The sequence below is a fragment of the Magnolia sinica genome, chromosome 15 (genome assembly GCF_029962835.1).
Source record: "Magnolia sinica isolate HGM2019 chromosome 15, MsV1, whole genome shotgun sequence".
Lineage (NCBI taxonomy): Eukaryota > Viridiplantae > Streptophyta > Magnoliopsida > Magnoliales > Magnoliaceae > Magnolia > Magnolia sinica.
Window position 1 is genome coordinate 71,573,553 of NC_080587.1, and position 22,800 is coordinate 71,596,352.

At 39.7% G+C, this 22,800-nt stretch overlaps 2 protein-coding genes across 13 annotated transcripts; both read left to right on the plus strand.

Annotated features, from left to right (window-relative positions):
- The first annotated feature begins 308 nt into the window (after positions 1–308).
- On the plus strand, positions 309–20,664 carry LOC131227269 (CBL-interacting serine/threonine-protein kinase 9-like). 8 transcript variants are annotated; one of them, XM_058223033.1, is made up of 9 exons: positions 309–436; positions 1,423–1,515; positions 1,972–2,092; positions 2,922–3,041; positions 5,341–5,454; positions 6,834–6,896; positions 9,107–9,181; positions 11,421–11,586; positions 20,161–20,664. In XM_058223033.1, exons 3-8 carry the CDS (start codon positions 1,991–1,993, stop codon positions 11,547–11,549), a joined length of 603 nt encoding a protein of 200 aa, XP_058079016.1. In that variant the 5' UTR covers positions 309–436; positions 1,423–1,515; positions 1,972–1,990; the 3' UTR covers positions 11,550–11,586; positions 20,161–20,664. The 8 variants fall into 8 exon arrangements, 6 of the variants coding, with proteins under 6 accessions (XP_058079016.1, XP_058079020.1, XP_058079015.1 ...); XR_009162146.1 differs by lacking the exons at positions 309–436; positions 1,423–1,515; positions 11,421–11,586 and adding an exon at positions 19,859–19,956 and having other exon boundaries at positions 1,522–2,092; XR_009162147.1 differs by lacking the exons at positions 309–436; positions 1,423–1,515; positions 11,421–11,586 and adding an exon at positions 10,408–10,501 and having other exon boundaries at positions 1,522–2,092; positions 9,107–9,158.
- LOC131227271 (uncharacterized) lies at positions 12,827–18,742 on the plus strand. 5 transcript variants are annotated; one of them, XR_009162148.1, is made up of 5 exons: positions 12,827–14,603; positions 14,843–14,928; positions 15,115–15,219; positions 15,987–16,094; positions 18,205–18,595. XR_009162148.1 is itself a non-coding variant. In XM_058223041.1 (5 exons), exons 1-4 carry the CDS (start codon positions 14,506–14,508, stop codon positions 18,423–18,425), a joined length of 513 nt encoding a protein of 170 aa, XP_058079024.1. In that variant the 5' UTR covers positions 12,827–14,505; the 3' UTR covers positions 18,426–18,473; positions 18,643–18,742. The 5 variants fall into 5 exon arrangements, 3 of the variants coding, with proteins under 3 accessions (XP_058079024.1, XP_058079025.1, XP_058079026.1); XR_009162149.1 differs by having other exon boundaries at positions 15,990–16,094; XM_058223041.1 differs by lacking the exon at positions 15,115–15,219 and adding an exon at positions 18,643–18,742 and having other exon boundaries at positions 18,205–18,473.
- Positions 20,665–22,800: the final 2,136 nt, after the last annotated feature.

The following is a 22,800-nucleotide window of genomic DNA, read 5'->3' on the forward strand; positions in this document are numbered from 1 at the left end:
AAATGTTTATTTTCCATCCGACTTATTTAAAAGGTCAGGAGAGGGTGTTTTCTACCTGGGTTTGCTAACATGCGATAGGGTGGGAGGTGAGTTGTTTAAAGAGGGGTCTGTTGTTTAAAAATTGAATTTTGATCACGGGCTGTTAGTTTTATATATATATATAGTTTTTAAAATTTGGGGGAGCAGGTTTGCAGGATTTTACATGGGTTTTCTAACGTGCGCTGGGGTGGGTGTGTCTGTTGCTTAGAAAACTGTAAACAGAATCTCGTATGCAAGGACTGAACTATACTTTCTTGTGTCAACTAAACAGGTAATTGTCGACAAGGGATATGATGGGGCGAAGGGTGATATATGGTCGTGCGGAGTTGTTCTTTACGTTCTAGTGGCATGCTATTTGCCTTTCGACGAGCCTAATATCATGAACCTATATAAGAAGGTTATTCATTTTATATTTGTACATCCATGATGGGGGCTGTCAGATCAATGGTTTGGATAGACCTCCATGGGGCCCACATCTACAAACCAGCATTTCATTTTAACCATGTGTTGCATGTCAACAATGGGAAGGTTATTGACCAATTGAGAATATAATGTGGGCATGGGCCATCCATGATGGGGGCTGTCAGATCAATGGTTTGGATAGACCTCCATGGGGCCCACATCTACAAACCAAGCTCTGAATAACAAGTTCCCCATTCGGAACAAATAGGGAAGTCTGTCTTTAGTTCATAATAACATAATATACAGAATTTATATGGCCAATAAAAATATAAGTTAAAGGTTGTGCTCTACTTTTGTTGCTTCCAGCTGCATTTGGACGCAAGGGCAGTCTATATTTGTTGATCTGGATTGTTCACTCGATCTTAACTGTTGAATGTTGGTGCTCTCTTATACAATCATGATCTATTTTCCAAATCGTGGATGGAATGGTTAGGCTTGTTTGATTCTTTGATTATGAATCATGGGCAATCCAAGGTGGGCCTATTGAATGGAAGGTCCATATTGATGAATAGACCAATTTTGTTGAATGTGGACTGTCTGTTTTGTATTGCATTGATCGGAAGGTTACAATCCTCATTTGGTTTGATTTTCCTATGGTGGATGATGGGGAGTGGGTTGGACCGAGTGGATGGTCTAGAACCATGATATGGACTGCCCATTTTTTCCCAAATGCAGTCAGGCGTACTAGAAGCTGTAGTTCTCTGACTCCACTCGACCACTTGGTACCATATAATATGCTTACACATGAGACCATGTATCTACGTATGTATAGATGTTATACACATTTACGCTTTTTGTATATGTATATTTATATCCATGCATGTGATCATTTTACTTTTTTGAGTATCACTAGTTAGCCAGATTTTTGATTAGTTGTCCACCTTTCTTATAACCAATACTTTCTGATTCTTCACTTTCCAGATATACAGGGCAGACTTCACATGTCCTGATTGGTTTTCATCGGCTGCTCGTAGATTGATAATGAAGATACTAGAGCCAAATCCAAAAATGTATGTTCTGTTTCCTTCTATTCTTTTACTTTGTTTCTTTGATCTCTGGTGCAATATTGACTCTATACAACTGAGAACATTGCTATACCCACAAGCACCAATACTTGTGGCCTCCAGGCACATGCGGAACACACTCTAGTTGTTCATCAGGTGGTCCTCACATTGTAGATGACTCCTGGTTGGTCAACTCATCAGGTGGGCCACACATGTATGGAAATGATGGACAGTTAACAAATTGTCAATGGTTGACGTTTAATGTATATGTGTGGTACGGGTGGTAATAAGACCGGTCTTTTTCTTCTTTTTTTTTTTGAGCCAGGTCATCTATGTAGTGGGGCCCACCTGATTCATGGATTGTATGTTCCAATAGTGCAAGTGGGGTTGAGTCGAACTTCTTAACTAATCTCGGTTTCTTTGTTTGAGTTTGATGCTGACAATCAATTTTTATATTTGTGGAGAGAAACACCATACCCCATATTATGGAGAGCACATGGTTCAAGAAAGGCTATAAGCCTGCTAAATTCAAAAAGCTGAAGAATGTCGATTCGAGCGATATTGATTTACTATTTGGCACTTCAAATGTGAGTATACTCGTGTTCTTCAATTAAATCCAGTGGGGACCTATATGAATTTGAAGACCATATATCCTCAATCCAAGGATATGCATTATGAGTGTGGGTCCACACCCTGGACATGCGGGGTTCTTAGGCGAGTCATATTTGAAATGGTGGGCTCCACCTCGGACTGACCTTCCTAAAAAATTTCCTTTATCGGACAATTCTATCCCTTCAATTGGCCCCAGACAAATGAACAACTAATGAAATAGTGCAAACTCTCCGGTGTCCACATTCAACTGAGGAAAGGCCAAAGATTGTCTAGCTAGGATTTTCACATCTGGAGAAGTTTGGGGCACAGTCCATCCTCTGTGGAGTCCATCAGCAGTGTCACAATTGTCGCTGAGATTTTGAAAATCTTGAGACAAACTCCTGAAAAATACACCAAATAATATTATCGTGAGATTTTCAAAATGTTGGAACATTTTAAAATATGGCATTTTTATCGCGAAATCATCACGGTTTCAACTCATAAATGGTAAATCTGTAAACAATTCATTAGATAATTACATACATATATTAATCTGAAATAAATACATATATTTTTTATTTTTTATTTTCGGCGATATTTTCCTAATGATGTCCAGAGGAAAGCCTGAAAATATCCCGAGAAATATCCACACAAAGAAATTGCATAGAACGAGGTTTTTCACTATGCCCATCGAATCAATGGTCTGGATCTTTGAACCAAGTACCTCACTCACATGAACTGAAAATCTGGGGGTACTATGCATATTCATGGGTTGGATCATATAATTCTTAGGACTGATGGGGTCGATTCCCATTCTTTGGTCAGGATTGCACAGTATCAGACCAAAAGGAAGAAAAGGACAGGAGGCCATCATTTTTGAACGCATTCGATATTATTTCACCATCTGAAGGACTGAATCTTTCTGGACTCTTTGAAAAAGAACAGGTGCAACTCTCTCTCTCTCTCTCTCTCTCTCTCTCTCTCTCTCTCAATTTATAATGTATTAGTATATTATGTGAATGCTGAGCTGGATGTTATTAGGAAAATGCTTGTGTATCCCGCATAGTTACCTATAAGGGTCGCTTTCTTTGACATGGGGGAAACAACTTAATGTGCATGAAATCCACCCTGTCCATTAGGTGAATCACCCCCTTTTTATCCTTGATCCCCAAAATCAGGTTGATTCAACACTTAGGTGGGCCACCTCATAAAATTATAACTAAAAACCTCTAAATTCGTGTGGCATGGCCCACATGAGTTTTGGAATACTGTGATTATTTGTAATTCTTTCATCCCAATGAGCCACATCAAATGAATGAATTGGATGGCGCATACACACCACAGCGTGCCCTTCAAATAACTAATGGTGAGTGTCCCATTCCAACTTTTTCCTAGGGTGTGTCCTACTTGAGTTCCGGATGGTCATGATTTTTGGGTTACTGTTTACTCTTGATCTTTGAAAATAAAATAAAATAAAATCCTACTTTTATTATTGTAATGCCCAAAGTAGAAACAAGGGTGTTTGTATCAAACAGGATGGGTGTAAATAGTGGCTTCCTAGTATTATTATTTTTTGAAAGTTTATATTCCTTTTCTCTTCCTATTTTTGGATTGTTTGTGTTGATGCAAGAATCTGGAGCACCCTCTATTTTGCCCTGCGCGCTCAAAACGAACCCTAGTCCTGCACAAAGAGATCAACAAAGGAGACCCTGGCTCAAACAAGGGACCCTCCGATGCCAAAGTTAGGATACAGAAACTAGGTCTAAGTTGTGTATAGTAGATTGGGGGTGTGAGATATTGCATACCTATTGCGATGGGTTTCCCCGGTATTTATACATGTGGGTCGGAGGAGTCATTACCGTTAAACTCGGCACAATTTACTCCAATCAAGCGGTTGTCACGCATGCGGAGATATCGGCCGGTATCCTTGGATCGTGCGCCAGATCATTCTCCCATATGCCTTAATGGGCTGTATATCTGAGTGTGATCTTCGGCCACATCCATGGCCAGGCTAGTCCCACGACTCAGTTCCTCAAGCCCATGACGAGACTGAAACCTGTTCGGACCTTGGACTTAACACATCAGAGCCCTTGATCGGATCCCATGGACTCAAGACTCGTGGTCGGAGCTTATGGTCAGAGTCGATGGTTGGAGCCTGTGTTCGGAATCTTTCGGGGATGCCTATCTAAGATTTGATCTTCGGCTTAGGTGCCAAAGATTAGGCTTGGGACTTCGGCTCAGGGCCATTGCTTTTCGAATGCCACTGTTTTCACCAATTAGCTGATTCAGGGTCGGAAGTAGATTGAACGGATACGCGACGGCTACTGTCGTTCGGGTTTTCAAGTGAAAACCGTCGCAAAGGACAAGTCGGCTCAGACATATTGTTGATACTCCGAGGTGACACTAGTGGAGGTGTAAGATGAGTCGGCTCAGACAGGCCTCCGAGCCGAGTTGATATCGTGTCTCTAGCAGAAGATTCGGACATCAGTCGGGAGTTCACCTCGGAACAGGAATTTGCTTCGGGTCTGATGCATATCAGTCCAGGGTCTTGATCGTTGGTGCCTAAGTTAACCATGACGTGACTCGGTTCGGATTTACCCATAACAGTTTGTAATAGTTGGAGAGTGCTTGTTATATGTTTTAACACGTACTTTGGATCTTCCAACAGTGAAAAGGTGAAAATGATTTTGCATTCAGTTAACTACCATAAAATGTGGGCCGCAAGATGCGCAAGATGCTCCAACCCGCAAAGATGACCAAAAAATGAGAATGCGATGATAATGGGCTGTACCTCTTGTACTTGCATTCTCATTCAGAATGGATGCATGGGCCATCGATCTGCTTGGATTTCCAGAATGTTCAAAACAGCACCATAGTCTTGTGTTGCCTGTAAATTATATTGTATATTCTATTTTTCACGAGAATCCAAAGGCATATAACTGAGTGTGGCAGACTTGCTTGATCCCCATCATTTATTGGGTGGGCCACACTTGTGTGTGTTGGCCGTTGATCAATCTTTTTCAACCATTCATTTGTCCATGTGCGCTTTAGTCATTTTGATGATCAAACTCTATAGATTTTTGGGCTGTGATGCATGCATGGTTTTCTTTATCGAGGAATGCGCTGGATCTCATGCACGTGTGCCACTTAAGTAGGCTTCCATTTGCATGAGTAGAGCCTTAATGGGCTCATTTTGCATAGTATATTTCGCCTATTGTTATATGCCTTTGCTGCTTTGTCTTAGGGTGTAAGACGAGAGATGAGGTTCACTTTGAGATGTTCAGCATCTGAAATCATGGCGAAGATGGAAGAAAGTGCGAAGCCACTAGGTTTTAGTGTCAAGAGGTGTGATTACAAGGTTGACATTTTTATTTAGGGTGTGTTTGGGCAGTGGGATTAGAAGGGATTAGGTGGGATGGGATTCATCTGGTCCTGTGCCAATTCCACTCCATGTTTGGGAAGAATGGAAAAGCTTGGAATTAGATTAGATGGAATTGCATTGGGTCCCTTGCCAATTTCACTCAATGTTAGCAAGTTGTGTAGGTCCCACAATGATGTGTGGGCTATATCCACACCGTCCACCCATTTTTTGAGATTATTTTAGAGTATGGGCCAAAAAATCAGGTAAATCTAAAGCTCAAGTGGACCCCACCATAGAAAGCAACGGGGATTGAATACTTACCATTGAAAACTTCTTTGGGGCCACATAAGTTTTGGATCTACCTCATTTTTAGGCCCATGCCATAAAATGAGGTTACAAAACAAATGAACGGTTTAGATATAACACAAGTGTATTATTCTCAATAATATCAAATGATGGTGGGTATATCCATTCAATGTACCACCGTATTACTAACAAAGCATGGCATTAATCTTATCCCATGGCAACAAGGGACAATCCCTGCCATGGGTAGTAATTATGTTCTTTGAATCCCATCCCACATAATCCCTTCTAATCCCACCGCCCAAACACGCCCTTATCAGCTTATGATAAATTAATTGCGGGACATACATGGGTTTGAGCCCCTAGCTCAATGGTAGACAGGGCATGTTTCAATGTTGTGGTCTTGGGTTTGAGCCCAGATTACCTGTCTAAAAAGAAAAGGAAAAAAAAAAAAAAAGCGAGCACCTCCATTGTCATCAGGTGGACTAGATATGCAGGGCAAATAGGGCCAAGTGGTCAAATTTTTAACTGTTGATGTATTATTTTGCATGTGGCCCGGTTGATGACGGGACGACCTAACTTTTGGCCACAACATAAGTCAAGGACGATTTAAAGGACTACCCATACCATGTAGCCCAACTACCAATCTACCTTGGAACACCAAGTCCAAGTTGCTTAGAGAAAGGCTAAGATGGTGATGCATTGGAAACACATAGGGTCCGTTTGGGTAATCCTGTTTATGGTAGTCCCAGGCCCTCCACATCAGATTCGCTGCATTAAAATGATGCTTTCCTTCGCATCATTGCAATTAGCGTGTTTCAGTTTTTTTTTTCCCTCAAACTTGGGCAATCTCACTTATGAGGAGGAAATTGCGACTTTATGGCAACAAATCTGAGATGGAGGTGTGGGGCTTAGAAAAATCAGGATTATGCTTAATCCCAATTTTGTAGGATCCCCTATCCAAACGGACCCTTGGTGCTGAAAAGAGAATTTTTACTGTTTGCTGTTTCAATGCTCTGGAAAATATGATGCATATTGAATGTTGTATACTTATTTGTGTTATGCTTGATGAGGTGAAGATGAGGCAAGAAGGACGTGACTTGGGTCGGAAAGGACATCTCACTATCTCTACAGAGGTGGGTGGATGATCTTTATTTATTTGAGGAAAACTACTGAAGCCTCTCTAGGAAGAAATGTTTTCAAACCTACTTGAGATTCAAGAGTCAATAGAAATGCCCCTAAATTGACCAAAAAAAAATTAAATTAAATCTTTGCAAGCGTACTTAGGAATATGCATTGAGGTACTATAATATGCCTGGGTAGAAAGGTTGTACAATGCTCTTCAGGTTTTTTCATTCTGTACAAGTGCGGCCAATGATTCGGCGATCCAAATTGTTGATATGATGGGCTTCACCATGAGTGGTCTATGCACCAAAATTCCCTCAGCTGTGAAGATCCGACCGGTAGATTATTTGGCCTTCTTTTGTTTAAATGGACACCATTGTTGTATTTTTTTTCGAGGTTAGGATTCTCCCAATGTGGGAGGTCTTTAGCGCATGGGCCATCTTCCATGGGGCTCATAATATCAGGTTTTTGGATCACTCAACATGGGCCCCACTTGTGCAAACTCAAAAACGATAAGTGCCGGAGCATTTGATTTGGCGATCTTTCATTATATCTCTACAGTGGGAATAATGTATATTTCTTAACTTTAGCTGTTTCATTTTGATGTAAATTGTTGTTATTTAAGCAGTATCTGGAACTTTTCCTACCCTAGACTTAAAGAGATTGCATTGTATTATGAGAAAAACTTTGATACTCTGGTGAGTGTGATGGATGATACACAGGCACATATTAATTACTTAGAAATTGCATGTGGCGTACAAGTAATTCAAGGCCAAATTACATGTCCCAGTTTAGTTGTATCATGAACCAAAAATTAAGTATATTTGATTATGTGGCTATCGGATTGGTGGACATTTAGTGGATAGTTGAAATGAAAAATATCCAAAGGTCCTATTTTTACTAACAACTGTTCATGAATCGAGGTTAGAATTGTTCAACCAAAATGATTTCAGACGGTTTCTTAGAAGCAGTGGGTTCCATAATTTAGTCGGTTTAATTGAGTTAATGTATGCCACATGTACAATTTCTGAGTGCCTGCATATCAAGCATCATCTTGTGCCACTGCATCAAATAACTTCCCCTGTATTATATAGTCCCAAATCTATCTTCTACAGTGGTATGCTAATTGCAAACCTTAGTACACATGAGAGTTCCTGTGGGGACGTGGTCACACGTACAAGACCCATGTTTGCCTGTCCGGCTACACAATTGATGGTTCATGGCCAAAAAAAAAAAAGAAGAAAAAGAGCCCAGGTAGACCCCCTATTTGATGAACCACTGTGTAATTGAGAACATGTTCGGATTGAGTGGTTTGAAACATCGAGCTGTCCTCTTTTCGGGCCATGCATATGGTGGGCCCTCCCAAATGCATGGTGCAGATCATTTATGTGTCTGCCATGCGCTCCTGAGGAACTCTTGTACAACTACTGTGTGCAATTTCTAAAAAGCCATGCATACAGCTTCCTGTCAAACTGTTTTTGTGACTGGTTTCTAGAGAGGTTTTCAAAGTTTCCATACTACAGAACAAAAACCGTTCTCATTTTAATTATGTTTTGTAATGCTTGGGTCACTTTATTCAACTTTTGAAATTTAGGGTGTTCTGAAAAATTTACACAAACTAGGGTTGCACATAGGGGTGCAACTCGGGCAGGTTGGGTCAGGTTTGAGGGTTCACCCGACCCTGATCGGCCACAAGAAGACCGAACCTGCAACTGGTTCGGACTTGAATTCCAATCCAAGGGGCCCAATCCAAACCGAACCTGAATTTCTTTGTACTTGACCCGCAACCCAACCTAACGGGGCCCTATTCACTCAACTTGATTTCAAATCAGGACACCTTCACCCTCCCCTCGCTCTCTCACACTTCTTTTCTGATGTCTCTTTTGTCACGCCCCAAACCCAGAAATCAGGCTCACAAAATCTCAGTTGCCAAATCCAGTACCGACAGCCTCCATAATACCCCATTCTCGGCTCCCAGCGCTTACACCAGATTCCGATTCTGGGATCCTACAAGGATGATTTTTCAATGTACATTTGTCTCATAAGAAGCATAACCACAAGTTTACCCAAATCACAAAGGCAACATCATCATCACATATCCACTAATATAAACTTTGAATACAATGCTGAAAGGGAAATACATATGTTAAATAAAATCAAAGCTCCAGAAGTTCACTGCATGCTGATATCTTCGTTTGATACTTGATGAAAATCTGTGTAGGTTTTCGAAGTCTCGCCTTTGTTATCCGTGGTCGAAATGAAAAAAGCAAGAGGTGACACACTTGAGTTTGATAGGGTATTGCTCATTTGCTATCTTTTCTTGAGGTGTTATAGGATGCTTGGGATGAAAGGTTATACAATGCCATTACATTTTCTTGCTTGGGGAGCCATCGATAGTGGGGCCAGTAGTATCAACTATTCTGGTCAATGAAGGCAACCACTCTTACAAACTGAGAAGGCAAATGGTATTTTACAACCTTCCGGCACAAGCATTTTAGGAATATGAGTACTAGCTCACTGAATACACCAACATGGGATGTGCATGCAAGATCCGGGTTGCTCATCAAGTGGGCCCCACCATTTGTGTTGTGGCCGGAAAGTCTGGTTGGTCTTGCTTATAAGTGGGTACCATACGCATATTGAAATGTGGGCTGTCGTGCAATTATGTTCAACTGTTTTTTTTTTTTTTTCATACGTGTATGTCCCACCTGATGGACAGCTTGGTTCTTGCATGCATGTCACGTTGGTGCCTCGAGAGAGAGAGGGTACTCCTGCAAGCAGCCATTATATTTCTCTTCCTAATTTGATATTTTCTGGGGCATTCCATTCACTCAAGGATAATTATTATTATTATTTTTTTTTTTTCTGTTTTTGCCCCATAAAATCTCAAGTATTGCAGGGAAAACTTTGGAATTTACCAAATTCACAACATTTGGTGAGAATCATCTGGTACCACATGGTTTAGGAAATTAGATGGTCCTTCTGTTATTAACCAGAATTTTCATTGTCAATGGGCAATTTGCCTTTTGTTTTTGTTTTTTTTTTTTTTTTAATAAATTATATTGGTTAATTGTCTCAGACTAAGGGCCTGTTTGGACGCACCCTGCTAAAGGTTTCGAGTCCTAAATGCTGTTTTTGGTCCAAACGTCAATTGATCTTGTGCATTTGGATGCACGCTGCAAACCTCCATCCTATCTCTTGCTCGATAAAATAGGTGCTAAAATGCTGACTCAACAAAAACCAATCTGATTCATTTTGCTGAGTTGACCACAAAAGCAGGCTTGAAACCTCCTTTCTCAGAAACCCCAGAAGTTCATTGAAATGGGCCCCAAAATTGGGAGGATTCTGCAATCTACTGTGGTAATGCATTGGAAAATTCATTTTCCTATTCTAGAACTCATTGAGTCAACTTGAAACTCGGTCACTCCTATAACCTCTTGCACATGAACTGACTAACCTAACAATCAAACTGACCAATGGTTTTTATATTTTTTTAATCTATTTTCCTATTGGAACATGCAGTTCTATGAGAATTATTCAGCTGCCTTGAAAGACTTAGTTTGGACCGCAGATGCACGTGCTCTTAATTAAACAAATCGATGACTAGCAGCTGAAGGTACTTCGTAATTTTATTTTATTTTTAATTTTTATTCTACTATCAGTTACATGGTGGCCACCATAGAACTTGAATTTTGCATTTCTATTTAATCTCTGGCAATTCAAGACGGCTTATGTAATTCCATATCTTTATTGGTAGTGATGAAAGATAAATTAAAAAAGAGATCATGACCAGTAGCTATTTTAGTTTTAACTGTCTACTTGATATCCATAAATGAATGGTTAAAATTGCTCGACCAATTTTAGTTCAAAAGATGTTCTATCCCTAGTGGCGCCCCATATTTTAGATGGAATAGATAAGACCATGAGCGCAAGGCATCAAAAGGATTGGAATCATCTACATCAACTTTTTTATGCAACACATGACACACCCAAGCTTTTTGGGCCAACCATGTTGTATATTTGAAATCCACTCCGTTCACTAGTTGTGCTCCTCGATTGTAGACCCTGCACCGGAAAACCATAGATATCAATAACTCAGGTGGGCCATATTATAGGGAACAATGGGGATGGGACCCAACCATAGGCCTTGGAAGGGGCCATCATGGTGTGTATCTTTCACCAAAATTGTTCACCAAGTATGGATCAGCCTGGTCTAAAACTTAGGCAGGCCACGATGTGTGAACTTTGAGTTTTATGTGCAATTATGCATTGTTCGCGATTGACAGAGTGGATTTGACATGTACAATATGGTGGTCTAAAGAGCTTTGCACCTTCGAGTTGTATCTACTTCCTAATAGGCCTTTTGACAATATGCGTTTCATTTGTATTGGGTGTTTTGGACTGGACTTGTATGTGTTGGGCATATGGACCAAACTCGTTTTTGTGTCGGGCATTTGATCGGATTTGTTATTGTGTTGGGTGTTTGAATCAGACATTATTGTGCCAGGCATTTTGATAGCGTTTTGATTGGACAGGTCGAAGCATTTAGTGCCATTGGAAGAGCAAAAGTTGTACTCTTAGCCATCGGGAGTGTATCTACTGGAAGAGCAATGGGTGAAATCCCAATCACCAGAAGTGCAACTAGATCTTTTGTTAGTCATTGAAGTGGCAATGGTTCATATCGTAGAAGCATTGTTTGAGGTGTCCCTTATATTATCGAAATATCCTTGAGATTATTTGTATATTGGGCTTGGCAATATAGATAACATTAATAGTATCGGAAATTCCATGTATCAATGATGTATCGCTAAGTATTGCCAATGTATCGTTAATATATTTAACTATGTAAATTCCTGGTGTCGCTTGTATTGCTAGTGTATCAACAATATTTTGATGATATTGCTAATGTATTGATATCGCTAAAAATCTGTTTATTGAAAAAGTTTTTTTATGGGCGCATGGTTTTATGCAATGTTCAATTTGTAGACGATATGATTGATAATATCACGATGTTATCATTATCGCAACATGGGCAATATCTAGTCCATGATTTTTCGTTTCCTTTTCAATTGTCGACAATTTCTCGGCAAAATATAATGTGTTTTCGATATTTTGAAATATCAATGGATGTGTGGATGGAAGGGATATGGTTGGACGGATTTCTTATAACAACACATGCTTTTAGGGTTCCATTAAATGGAAAATTATTATGTATGCATTCTTTTCACAACTTTTTTATTCATAAATATGCAAATATGTGTATTTTAGTATCTCTTGAAGTTTCGCTGAAAAATTTCACCATTTTCTCTAAGTTTTTCCCAATGCATTCCTGCATTTTTGGTTATTGGTGATATTATCAGTGACATCGCGATTGTACATGCATCTGGCCATCGAAACTTGTAGCGATACCAATACTTCGAACATTGCGCAGAAGTCACACTACCAAAAAGGAGTGGAGCCTACGGATTTAGTAGGTTTCTACGGATTTAATCCGTAGCTAAATCACTTTAACCACCACAGCAAAGGTACATCCGTTAGAAGTTCTATGGGCCCACCAAAAATTTTGTATTTAATCTAAGCCGTCCATCCATTTTTACATACATTTTAATGCATTATCCCCCAAAAGTAGATAAATTGAAAGCTCAAGTGGACCACACCATAGGAAACAATGGAGATTGAGTGCCTTTTGTTGATTTCTGGTGTGGTCCTTGTGAGCCTTCTATTTGCCAATTTTTTTGGATAAAGCCCTAAAAAATTATTCGAATTTAATGGATGGCACAGATAAATGACATACATTATGGTGGGCCACACGTAGCCCCTAACACATCACCGTTCGTCTCAAGTGGGCGTCCGCGCCCAAAAAAAACATCGAATTTAATTCCAACGCCCACAAAAACAGCCCTCTCGCTTCTTTCTTTCTCCCCACCTCTCTCTCTCTCTCTCTCTCGACTCCCGACAAAAACAGCCCATCCTCGACTCCCCATCTCTCTCCCTGCCCATCCTCGTTTGGCCTAGCGGTGGTCCAAGGCCCTCCCTATCCACGCACCACCTTCATTCCTCTCTCAATCACGACCTCCCTTTCTCTCTCTCTCTGAAGCTCGATTCAATTAGATTCACGAACGCGAGGAATCCCTCTCTCTCTCTCTCTCTCTCTCTCTCTCTCTCTCTCTCTCTCTCTCAATGTTGATTTATGAATTTGGGGATTTAGTAATTTGTGGATTTCCAATTCGAATGTGGACCCTCATTTAGGGATTTGGGGATTTTAGGGCTTACAGATTTGAATGTAGACCTTGAATTTGGTTTTTGTGATTTTACAAATTGGGGATTTGGGGATTTTAGGATTTTGGGAATCCGAGAATTTTTAGAATTAGGGATTTCACCTTCCAGATTTGAGAGAGCGATTTTGGTCTCAAGTATAGTTGGAATGGGGCTGGAGGAGTGGCTGCTTTGTGGCATTTGTTTGCTCCCTGTTTGTAATTGTTGTTGATTGCATAGATATGGAGACATACAGATATGGCTTAGGTTTCCTATTCTTTCAACATGCATGCAGGGCTCTCTTTCATCTTCCATAGATTCTATTGCCTCTTTTACTTATTCTTATATTTGTTAGACAGGAAGAAGTATAGCATTAGTAAAAGTATATTTTGTAAGGATTTATTTGATTTGTTGGCAGAGTATTAGTATTATCTCTATGCGAATACCCAGTGTAAACATGGCATTAGTGTTTCTCGATCAGAACCATCTAGGTAGTGGGGCCCATTATGTGTCTTTCACCACTAAGAAATCATTCTAAATGATTGATCCCACTTCCTGTCCTTGTGGCCATCAAAACTAAGAAATCACTTCATGTGTTTGAAGGCTTTATCCTTGTAATCTTCTTTAGATTGACACCCGGCCACTGAAACTACAATTTTCTTATGTTATATAAAATCCGAGGAGTCATGGCTATCCTTTACTCAAGAGGCTTATATCTTACATAACAACAAGGTAAGATCTCACAACTTCTCCATTTTTTTTGCTATACAATGATGCAAACGACCTTTGTGACATCAGTGGACTCCATTTTTAGCATTGCTTTCAAGAGGTAATTGCTTGTGAGAGAACCTCATGTTAAAATCCAAGTTACCTCATTTAGTGTATGGAAACATGAAATCTAATTTTACTTTGGGTTTAAACTGAAATTACATGTGCATATAGAGCTGATTCTTCAGGGTACTTATAATTTATGTATTGATAATGAAAATTGAGTGGTTATCAGATTTTTGTTGGGAAATAATGCAGTGGAAAGGAACTGCAGTGTATTTCCAAGAGCAGGGGTTTCATACTATGCTTGCCCTGTTCTTTCGTTGGAGACCCTGGTTTTTTCGCTGTGTCCTTACATTACATTGTATAGAGCATGTTCTACTGTAGGTTCCTGTCCTCCCTAGCTTAAGTGTTTATTTCAGCTTTATAGATACAATGACAGGTGGTGTGTGCTCCCACTTTCTTTGAAAAAGCAAAGAAAGGAAGGAATTGTAAATTTGAAGCTCTTATGAAGCTCTGGTCCTTTCTTTACTTTTCCTTTCTTTTCTCTTTGGTCCAAACCTCTTTTGTATTTGAGGTTGGTGGCACTGAAATTCTATGCAGCAAGACCTCACATGTGTGTTCACTTGCTTTTGCAGTCTGATGGGTTTCCTACGCTTCTTTTCTTCCCAGCAGGAAATAAGAACTTTGATCCGGTGAGTAGAAGCTCCTTTACATGTGTTATTAAATGCCACACCTTCTCACCGACTGTGTCAAAATGTTTCTGCTCTTTACATGTTCTGAGTGCACTCTGCATTGCAGCCCTGTATATAATGCATGAAAATGTTTCCTTGTTATTGTTTCTATACATTTTTTTCTGATTGTTGAATCTTAAAATTCGTTATATTGAAGCATGTTTTTAACTTTTGTTTTTTTGATGTTTCCTTCATTTCAGTTTGCCTACTTGTGAAGATAATCTAGTTCTGCACTCCATCTATGCCGCTGGAAATTGCTGCTGCCGCTACTGTTTGATCAGATTTGGTATCTCACTATGACAGCCAAATGGTCCAACTTTTTTCTGCGAATAATTTGTCGTGCTTTCATTTCTTCTTGATATCTGGGTCTCCAACTCGAGATCGTCCTGCCATGTTTTCTTTACTCATGCCCTAATGTCCACAAAGTGAATGATGGTATTGTTATGTTTTTGGGTCTGCTGGGCATTAACAGGTGGCAGGGTTGACGAACAACTCTTGATTAGCAGAATCACACAAAGTGCGTCACTGTATGAGGAAGCATCCTGTACTTGGCCAACATGTGCTTGATGTTGCAAAGGTATTAAAAATGGGACTTTGAAATGATGAATATGCTGTGCATGCTCCAGCCTTTTAATGAACTTAAATTTTCTGATTGATCTGCATGTTTTGTATAGTATATGGCAAACCTTTATGAGATCCGAACTCTCATCAGGTAGGCTGGCCCTACCTTAGATGGTTCATATCCCAAAATTCAGACCGATTGGACAATTCCAACCCTTGGCTTGGAAAAGTTGAAATGGTCAAATTAACTTTGTTTGACACTTCTTATAACCATATAATTTCTTTCCATAAAACTTCTATGATAGAATGGTTAGGATTGTTAAATCAGTGTGATATATATTTGGGTTATGACCCATTCAACCTATAGGCTACCTTATGATTGGTCTGGATCTCATAAAGATGGTGAGAAACACCATAGTATAGCATATTTTACATGTAATCACAACAGAAAACCTAGTTTAAGGGTATCAAAAAGTCAGATGCATGCACCCACAAGCTAATCATCCTGACTGCTTCTAAGTGGGGTGTGCGCCACACTATCTACAACAAATCAGGTTCAAAAATCAATCTGAACTGCCTATAAAGTCCAGATGACATTTTTATGGGCTCAAAAATCACATTGATCAGATGATCCAACCTATTCGTGATTTGTCCCTATTCTTGTAGCCATCCTTTCCCCGAGCAATGGATGGATAGTTATGATTGTCCAACAAAAGTGTCTTTTTCGAATCATAAGCAATCTATGATGAGTTTTGACATATCTCATTTCAATCTTTTTGCTAGTAGCATTCGGTAGCAGCTACAAAGAAGGGATACGGATATTCCAACTGCAAACAGAACAAGCCAAGCTTCTCATCCAGTCCATTCATATACTATACATCCTGGCTATAGGTGCATTTTTCATTCATCTTCATTTCTCAATGCATGTGTTAAAAACCTATAAAAAAAAAAAAAAAAACATGCCAGTAGAGCAATTGCATTGGAGAGCAATCAACATAGTACAATTTCTGCTCTGGTACTGTTGATATGGATATCCAGCAGATTATGTACTGCCGATCTTAGGCCATGTTTGGATGTGTTAAATTGCAAGAATGATCAATTTCCCCAATACAAGATACAATGTGAGCACAGTCTCACAAAGGGGGCGTTTGGATGGTAAGTTAAGATAAGCTACTTTATAGAATCTGTATTCCCTCATTTGATACCATATCTTTCTGTTGTCTCTTAATCTCTTAATTACTTCTACTCATTCATTCTAGATTCTTAGGTTGGTGCGCAGTCTTACATCTTCATAATGTGCTTTTTAGGTATATGTAAAATCCATTGTTTCGTGTGCAACTGGTGCTTTGATTTTTACTCTTTGTTATAAATTTCCAAAGCATGACTCACTCGTTCCTTTTGGTAGACATGGGATTCTGTACCAAGATACTCCACTGCCCATATGGTGGTTGGTAGGAGTTCCATGCAAATTTAAGTTTCTATTAATGTCAGTTTTTCAAAAAGTGGGCAAAAAATGTGGATTGGTAGTTGGATGTCTGTGACAGTCTCATCTATTGACGGGTAAAGATCTTTTCTCATTTCCTAATTCTTAAGATGCTATAAGTTTTAGAAGGCTGGTTTAGATACTATTGGATGGCTGTCATGTTTTTTGAATTAATGGATGCCAAGAAAAAATTAAATATTTTTGTGCAGTTTTGATTTGCTGGAATCTTTTGACAGGATAATCCTTAGATGTGGTTTTTTACTGAAAATTTTGGATGGTATAGTCTGTGTTAAAAAAAAAAAAAAATCCTTTTTGGCACAAGAAGCATCTCTTTTCAACTCCACTTCACCCCACTTTGAATTATATGGTAGCAAAATCTTCCAATGTATTCTTTTATTGGCATGCCATGTAATTTGAACATTCATGATCCACATGTACTGGCTTTAGCTATATGCTTTCCACTGTAGCTTTGATACTTTTTGTGTGAAAATTCCAATGACTGAGATTTTATTGCCGCATGTCAGGCATGTTTCTGAACTATGGATTTGTTGTTTAACCAAGCCTTCTGTATTGGTGAATAATATAGGAGATCTATCCTTTTATCCTCTCTTTCGTTAGTAAAATTTATTAAACACTACCGGACACCCTCATGATGGATTTCATGAGTTTGTGACTGTGGATTCAATTGCTATCTCACTAGTTCCACAGCTTTTTCATGTGTGTGGTGTGTTTGGCTGATTGCCAAGTGAACAACCATTGCCAAAATCCACCTTTGTGGCAACCCACATTGGGCTTACAATATTCTCGTCGAATTCCATTCTCAGCATAACTTATTTCCCTTTAACCCCTCTCTTTTCATTTTCATTCTTCTCTATGACTGGCCGCGACATTGCTCCGCATGCTATTTCACTTGTGAAGTTCAAGCAACGTTTGAAAAATGACCACACCAACCTACATTGTATGGATAATGTGACTTCTATTAATGGAGCCCTACATGGGGGAAAGAATTATAGGGAAGGGCTAGATTCCAACATTAGTTTTGCACCATTTAAAATGTAGTGGTGACTCATCCCCTCCTAGGCAGCGTTGACATATACTGCTATCTAGACCATCTAAATTGTGTCTGATTGTGAATGTAGTATATAGCTAGAATCACTCCAATCAACAAATTCTGACCATCAATTTATGGCTACCAAATGGATGGTTAAAAGTAAATGCTGAGGTGTCCAAATTTAAAGGTAGATGGTCAATATTGTCATATTAGTGCAATCTCTGGCTACGCTTCATTCACAGTTTGGTCAGGGATTTGGTGTGTCTGGATTGCTGTAGAACTGTGCCAAGTTTGATATGTGTTTTGGGTGATTCAACTTATTCATAACAAGCTAATGTTATTTCACAAGCATATTTGTTTTGGGAGGCCTGAGTTACATAACTTGCGCCGTGCATTATTTTCTTTGGACATGCTAGTTAATATGTTATTGCTCTCAATGCTCATTGTAAATGGTGTTTGTGCTAAAGGGGTGTTGCTAGATGACCTTCTTGTGGCTGAAGATCTAGCTACTGCTAAAACAACAAGTGCTGCTTCACACATGCTGCAGCAGCAGCTGCTGCAACCAATGTACAAGCAGGGAGATTACCTACAAGATACACATTTGTTGATGAAAGAACAAGACAAGAAATTCCTGAAGCAGGTGTTGAGGGTGCTGTTGTGCTGGGTAGCCTGGTTGCCCCTCCTATAAATGGAATATGTACACCAGTATAAGTGCTGAGAATGCAATGCTTCAAAGGTAAGCTATTGGAGATCTATATTTTGTTTAATAGATCAAATTTTGTTTTGATATACTCTACGATTGTATTCCCTGAGGACCTGATGCAAATTATTGAATAGCACTTAAAAATATCTTTATCATGTGTGAGCTTCCCGGAGAATTGTACTTGGTTTAGATCACACTGCAGGAGACTTAGTAAAGGGGTTGAATACTTGGTTGATGCCTCAGCTGCAGAAGCTGGGGCTATAAGTGCTACATTAGCTGCTGCCAAGGCCTTACAAACTAATTCCTAAGATGTGATAGAATAATCAATCAAGAATTTGCTTCATCTAATAAATTGTACATGTGGAGCCCTTTTATTGGTACTCTCTACATAGAAGCATTGTTGTGCATGTTTCTTTTATCGTTGAATCCAGAATTTTTAGATGAGTTGATCTATCAGGGCATGCACTAGCAATGGTAAGCCATTATTTATTTTTATTTTATTTTTTAAAATAGAAACTCACTACGGCTAATAGCCGTAGCTCTAGACGTACGGATAAAGTCATACTTTTAGCTACAAATATTATTCGTAGTTTTACGTAGATTTTGCTACAGAAAATATTACTACGTATCTAATCGGTAGCTATGACTGTCTATGACTACGTATTAAATCCGTAGCTATATCTTTTTGACTGTTGTTAATGCACTACGACTACATTCATGCTACGGATTCTAACCGCAGCTTTTTCCCTTTTTGGGTAGTGTCAGCAGAAGTGTCTACTTGCCTCTTACTACTTGTCGTTTTATTGCCTCATGTTGTCATTGATTTTGTCTTTTGCCTTTTGAATAAATGGTTATCATACCTTTCAAACTCAAATTACCTAGAGAGCACAATGAGTTTCAGGGAGGATGTTAGAATAGATTACAGTAATCTTCCTAGGTTAGGGTATTTCTATATTTGTTAAGATGTGAATCTACTAGCATCTCTCAAGATCTCCCATCTCTTCTATATATTGATGTTATTCTCATAGAAATAAACAAGTTGTACTTTCCATAATGTAGTCTCTTGTGGGAGATCTTGAGAGATGCTAGTAGATTCACATCTTAACAAATATAGAAATGCCCTAATCTAGGAAGAATACCCTAATGTATTCTAACAAATATTTAAGAATTTCCAGTTCTGTTCTCCTTTTATAGATGCTCTTGCTTTAACGTTTTACTCATAGATCCTCTGAGTCGCTTCAATGAGTTCTTGAAGTACCATTTATCCCAATGTCCCATCTACTACTGGTGAAATGTTAGCTCTTTGTCGAGGTTTGATAATACCCATGTGTTCTTGGAGCACATTTGCATGCACTTTTTGATATTGCTGCATTTGTTAATCTAGTAAACTATAAACAACCAAATTGTGATCTTCTCAGCAACCATATTGAGGTTCTGGTCTCCAAATCATAACTTTCAAGTTAAGACTCAAAAGAAACGCAATTGGAATTCGAGGGCTACTTTCTCATTATGAATTGTAAGAAGCATCATTACCGCTGGTCACTGCCTCTTTCACTTAACTGAACATAGACGATTCGATTCACGATTCATGTACACATTCAAACATGGGCTTAAAGTTTCTGGGATAGTTCATTGCTTAAATAAGCTTCTGATTACATGTTGTTATTTATGCATTGTTCCAACTTGTGAGTTGTGACCAATTGGATTTGACTCCCTGCAGGATTTCCAATCAGATTTTCAAGGCAACAGAAGGACGAAAAATGCAGTGGCCACTCAGCAGTTTCAAATTCTACTCTTCCCCTGTTCAGCAGGTAGGCCCCACTGTGTATCCTGCATGGTCTGAAATGAAAAGCGCAAAGTAGAAGGAATTGACCAACAACGCATATCAACATGTATATGCTCGCTGGCTACTAGACAAATGATGGCGCCGACTTGATGAATGGCTTAGATCTTGCACCCACATGCATGTTGGCGGATTCGATGTCCAACTCTCACAGGGAGTCTTGGTAGGGTCAGGCAGGAAACATTCGCCTGCTACATGCCGAGGGGTCTCCTCCTGTCTCGATTTTCATGCATCATAAATTCTATTGTCATGTAAAGAAAACCCAAATTTAGAAAACAATCCGATCCAATAAAATCTTGTTTTTGGTGTGTTCTTCCTCATAGCTTAAAATCTGTATTGAATAATCATGGAAATAATCCAGTCAACTTGAATCAGTTGTGGGATTTTTGGGTTTTAAGGGGGGTATTATTTTCTGTTATAACTCAAAAAACCCAGCATTGAAAAAAATCCGAAAAGTTGCATAAAGTATATGCTTGATGGACCTTTGTTATGATTGATTAGATGTGAATGTGTTTTACTACTTTAAGGTGAGAAGAACTATCTGATGGATATGCACAAATGGGGCCTGGGTCAGTGATTGAGACCATGGGAGTGTTTGCAACAGGTTGGATGAGCCATGCCCCAAAAATCTACTCAGCAGGTCAATCCTAGCTTCTCTATTTAAAAATGGGTACATCAGCTATCCACATTCAAGTTAAAAAGCCGATCGGCCTATATGTCAGCTATCCACATTCTTTATTTTTTTTAAACACTCTATTTTTGTATATATATGAATAGAGGGTGTACAATCCAAAGATAACAGGTGGGCTCCACAATAGGAAAACAGGCCTCACCTATCAAATATCAGTATAAGCAAACACAAGATGAGAAAAGAAAAAGTCTACCCCACCCTGAAGAGCTACAACTAGCCACTCCTACCAATAAAGTCCACAGCCCCTGCTTCTCCACTCATTACAGAAGGAAAAATCGACAAAAGCATCTTATCAATAAATTTATTGTATTCTCTGTCCCTTTGTCCAAATTGTTAGCGAGGGGGGCTTGGCCTTATCCTCGGCACTCCCTCTTCTCAGAAAGTTGAGCTTGACAGGCTGTGGTCTTTCAGGCCCCATCCATTCTTCCATTTTCAGATTGCCAAACTAACAATACTCTCCGGGAGTTGTCCCTATCCCACACTGGATTATGTAGCAACCTACAGGATTCATTGAGTAATTCCAAAATTGTCCCTTTGTCCAAATTGTTAGAGTCCAAAAGAGAACACCCATTCCTGCTCCATATCCAACTCCAAACCCAATTGCCATGAGTTTCCAATCATATTTGCTTTCCGATTGTGCCAGTGGTAGTAAAGTCATTGCTCGCACTCAATGTCCCACAACCATTTCACAGGCCGAATTCCAATATCAGTTGGGAACATAAAGGCTCTTGAGTCATTAAATATGTCACAGAATAATTTGTCAGGTGAGATCCCATTGCAGCTAAACAAGTTACCGTTCCTCACAGTGTTGAACATTTTGCACAACCTCCTTGTAGGAAGCATATCTCAAGGTCAACAATTCAATACATTCACTGTAGGTTGCTACGGTGAATGTATTGAATTGTTGACCTTGAAATATGCTTCCTACGAGGAGGTTGTGCGAAATGTTCAACACTGCAATGAATGTTAACTTGTTTAGTTGCAATGCGATCTCACCTAACAAATTATTCTGTGACATATCTGAACTGCGATGTTTGCCCAATTGAGATGGAGTTCTCTCAGACTGGACAGATTTTGGACGAATGCTCCGATGCTTGAGTTTTCGAGTTTCAGGTATTCAAGATACGTACCATTGAAATGTTTGGCATATACATTGTAAGATAGATCAAGGGACACCAAAGTGGTGAAGCGGGAGATTTCCAGCGGGATTTGGCCATAAAAAATGCAACGAAGAGAGGTTGAGATGGGTCAAACTGGTGAGCTGCTCAAACCCAGATGGGATTGTAGAGCCATCGAATTGATTGGAAGCGAGGTTGAGCCTCTGCAGGCCCTGAAGACGAAAGAGGCTTGCAAAATCAATCCGACCGAGGACATTGAGCTCGCTGAGGTCGAGACTGGTCACGTGACCAGTGGCACCATCGCACGTGATGCTTCCCAAGAACAACAATCGCTGAGTTGACAGTGTAGGAAGAGAATAGGTGGGGAGGCATTATATAGGCGAGAGGGAGTGCACTTTCCACCGTAAAAAGATGCACATTTGCGAGAGATGAGATCACCCAGTCAATACACATGAAGACCCTTGAATCCAAATTACCGTAAGTAGCCATCGCTGTATTTCGTTGAAACAGCGAGCAAACCACTACTACTGTAAGTGGCGATCAGCTGAAATAGCGAGGAAGATGGTGGCGATCCGCTGAAACAGCGAGGAAGATGATGGCGATCCGCGTGGAAGACGGGTCCGAATCCCCTGTTTGCCAAAACCCCGACTTTCATGCTTTTTTCCGGACGCGCGGATTTCCTGCGAAAGGCTAAGTGGGGTCCACCGT

What these genes read in the sequence shown, in the direction of transcription:
- LOC131227269 (XM_058223033.1), top strand. Translation starts at nt 1,991, where the DNA reads ATGGAGAGCACATGGTTCAAGAAAGGCTATAAGCCTGCTAAATTCAAA. An exon ending in TCAAGAGGTGTGATTACAAG is followed by an intron (nt 5,455 to 6,833) that starts GTTGACATTTTT and finishes ATGCTTGATGAG; the next exon opens with GTGAAGATGAGGCAAGAAGG. An exon ending in ACACACTTGAGTTTGATAGG is followed by an intron (nt 9,182 to 11,420) that starts GTATTGCTCATT and finishes TTGATTGGACAG; the next exon opens with GTCGAAGCATTTAGTGCCAT.
- LOC131227271 (XM_058223041.1), top strand. Translation starts at nt 14,506, where the DNA reads ATGCAGCAAGACCTCACATGTGTGTTCACTTGCTTTTGCAGTCTGATG. An exon ending in CTACTGTTTGATCAGATTTG is followed by an intron (nt 14,929 to 15,986) that starts GTATCTCACTAT and finishes TCTTTTTGCTAG; the next exon opens with TAGCATTCGGTAGCAGCTAC. An exon ending in ACTATACATCCTGGCTATAG is followed by an intron (nt 16,095 to 18,204) that starts GTGCATTTTTCA and finishes TTTGTGCTAAAG; the next exon opens with GGGTGTTGCTAGATGACCTT.